Here is a 3,250-nt window from a genome sequence, read left to right on the forward strand (position 1 = left end):
GATTGATTGATTTGTGTTTTAACGCCACTTTCAACACTATTGTGCTATTTCGTGGCGGTCAGTTTTTATTGGTGGAGGAAGCCAGAGTGCCGGGAGAAAACCACCGACCTTCGGTAGGACAACTGACAATCCTAGTCAATTAAGATTGGTGTCGAGTGCACCTGCCCCGTGAGGGATTCGAACTCGCAACCTCAGTGTTGACTGGCTAGTGATACAGTAGTTGGACTACTTAGACCACTCAGTCACTGAGGCCCCTCCAATTTATAGGAATAGAAAATATATATATCAAAAGTAATAAAAATCTGTAAATTGATCATTAGAAAACTGTCTGCATGACAGATTTGGTTTTCAGTATTTCAAAGGTTCTTAAGATAACAGTAAAGTTTGACCCATCAGTTCTGAAGGCCATCTAACCAAATCACACATACCCCAGTTACATCATCATTTACATTGTATGGTACAACTATGATCTCTACAAAAATCTCAAACAGTAAATGCTTGCAGATGGACGCTATAGAATCATAGGACAAACAATTCGACATGAAGATAAAGGAATACTTTATTTTATTAATATCATCAATAACTGAGTTCCTTTATTATATCAACATAAATCATCAATCTAATTGTATCTCATCTTGATGTGTTTTTTTTTAAGTACTCCTATATGTCTATTTTAATTTAGGATTGTCTGTGATTGTGTCCTTCTTTTGGCTTTTTCTGTTTCATACATGCTGCCGTATCTATATGCTTTGGCATTTCTATAACCATAGCCACCATGTCCTTTGTCATTTCTGCCATAACCGTGACCTTGAGCATTTCCTTCATAACCATGACCTTTGCCATTTCCTCCATAACCATAACCTTTACCATTTCCTCCATAACCATGACCTCCAGCCTTTCCTCCATAACCATGACCTTTACCATATCCTACATAGCCATAACTCTTGCCATTGCCTCCATAACCATGACCTTTACCTTTCCCTCCATAACCATAACCTTTACCATTTCCTCCATAACCATGACCTTCAGCCTTTCCTCCATAACCATGACCTTTACCATATCCTACATAGCCATAACTCTTGCCATTGCCTTCATAACCATAACCTTTACCTTTTCCTTTATAACCATGACCTTTACTCTTTCCGCCAGAACCATGACCTTTACCTTTTCCTTTTCCTGCATGGCCATGACCGTTGCCTTTTGCTTGGTCATGACCTTTGCGTTTTCCTTTTGCAAAGTCATATTTATAGTCACCGTCTGAAAGTAAGCAGTGGAAAACTTTTCATTATTACTGACATTGAATATCCTTATAGAAAATAACAGTATTGTCCATACCAGCCCTGGTATTAGCCTTTTAAATCCCTTCCCATATCAAGATCTGAGTTTTTAGATCAATGTCTGGTATAGATGAAGATTTGCAGACTAGAGACGATATTGTATGGATGTATGAAATAAATACTAGTAATCAGATGTAGCCTGATTTCCAAGAAACAAACTATCCACCGGCTACCAACAGACGGAGACATATAGGAGGACTATATTGCCTTCAACAATTAGCAAAACTATCATCCTATAGTCAGTAAAGGTCTGTTTAAGATTGTAATAGATTTTTTTATGGATTTGATTCTCTATGTTCTCGTTATTTATCCAGCAATATTGATTGGGACTGAATTGCATTAACGTCTATGTAGCTATGGTATACTAAGTTTTGCGTTTTAAAGGATTGAATAAAGCAGAGAATAATTGATAATAAATATCTTCGTGTGTTTTAGCTCCTATTCATCCCTAGCTTTCAAATATTTGGGTTTGAACGTTCCGGATGAAGGTTATTCTCGAAAAGCACATCGGACGTACAAAATTGATAAATATCTTTTTTATACGTTTATGAGACAGCAGCTCAATGACAAAAATAATTGAATAACATTTAGAGAGCAACATACAATAGATAAATGATAGTAATAACATTTAGAGAGCAACATACAATAGACAAATGATAGTAATAACATTTAGAGAGCAACATACAATAGACAAATGATAATAATAACATTTAGAGAGCAACATACAATAGACAAATGATAATAATAACATTTAGAGAGCAACATACAATAGACAAATGATAGTAATAACATTTAGAGAGCAACATACAATAGACAAATGATAATAATAACATTTAGAGAGCAACATACAATAGACAAATGATAGTAATAACATTAAGAGAGCAACATACAATAGACAAATGATAGTAATAACATTTAGAGAGCAACATACAATAGACAAATGATAATAATAACATTTAGAGAGCAACATACAATAGACAAATGATAATAATTACATTTACAGTCCCAATTTTACTGCACCAGATGTGAATTTCTACAACTAGTGTCTCTTCAGTGATGCTCGAAGACGTGAGCTTTTTGTAATAAAGTTCCCAGATTAAAAGCAATTGGTTCATTAACATAACTGTTTGAATACTTTAGCATTTTGCTATTTCAGAGGCCAGGCAATGGCTCTTATCATATACCCCCTCCTTTAATAAAGACATGGAAATTTTGCAATGTGTATCAAAAAGCATTCAAGCGCAACACGTAATGCTTACTAGCATTTTTAATTCAATGAAAATATGTAAAGTATATGATATAGAATTTAAACATTTTTAGGTTTTGACCCTGTGAGTGAACAAAATTTGTCAGACCTCTGTGACAGATTCTTATTAAAAGATCTGTCATTAAAGCCAAATTCTCGCTAAATAACGACAAAACATTAGGATATGACATACGGCTACTACTGACATGATTCCTGACTGGGAACAGGCAAATGTAAATGTTCCGGGTTTATCGGTAATTTTAGATCTCAACCCTCTCCATTTTTACATCTTGATGAGGAGATTATCAAAAGGAAACACATAAAAGAAGCATATGATATATCGTGATGGTTTTGTCCGAATAATAATTTGTTACAAGTAACCAACCTCGCGGTTCATCCGAACTTGAGCTCTTCATGCCTTAAGCTGAATTAATAGTTGACCACTAACTCGATTTCAACGAAAACTTAAAAAAGTATCCGAACTTTACCACTTCATGATAATTTGTAATTTAAATTGATAATAGACCACCACCGCGATTTCAACAAAGTTTTAAAAAGCTTTAGCACCTAATGGCTGTGAGTAACCTTTCTTTTAATTATATTCAAATTGAATCTTCGGATTCGTTCCCTCCAAAAATTTTGGAAACCTAAAAGAAATAGTACCGCT

The 3,250-nt window shown here is 34.6% G+C and overlaps 1 protein-coding gene across 1 annotated transcript; it reads right to left on the reverse strand.

Moving 5' to 3' along the window:
* Positions 1-673: 673 nt before the first annotated feature.
* Positions 674-2,999, reverse strand: LOC127723831 (uncharacterized). The gene is made up of 2 exons (XM_052230555.1): positions 2,969-2,999; positions 674-1,227 (listed from the first exon to the last, which is right to left on the reverse strand). The coding sequence occupies exons 1-2, from the start codon at positions 2,997-2,999 to the stop codon at positions 674-676; spliced, it is 585 nt and encodes a 194-aa protein (XP_052086515.1).
* Between the last annotated feature and the right edge of the window lie 251 nt (positions 3,000-3,250).

The sequence above is a fragment of the Mytilus californianus genome, unplaced genomic scaffold (assembly GCF_021869535.1).
Source record: "Mytilus californianus isolate M0D057914Y unplaced genomic scaffold, xbMytCali1.0.p SCAF_13, whole genome shotgun sequence".
Taxonomy (NCBI): Eukaryota; Metazoa; Mollusca; class Bivalvia; order Mytilida; family Mytilidae; genus Mytilus; species Mytilus californianus.

Excerpts from the sequence above, each read along its gene's own strand:
- LOC127723831 (XM_052230555.1), bottom strand. The coding sequence starts at position 2,999 with ATGAAGAGCTCAAGTTCGGATGAACCGCGAG. Across the intron at positions 1,228-2,968 it reads AAGTTCGGATGAACCGCGAG|GAAAACGCAAAGGTCATGAC; the intron begins GTTGGTTACTTG and ends ACTTTGCAAAAG.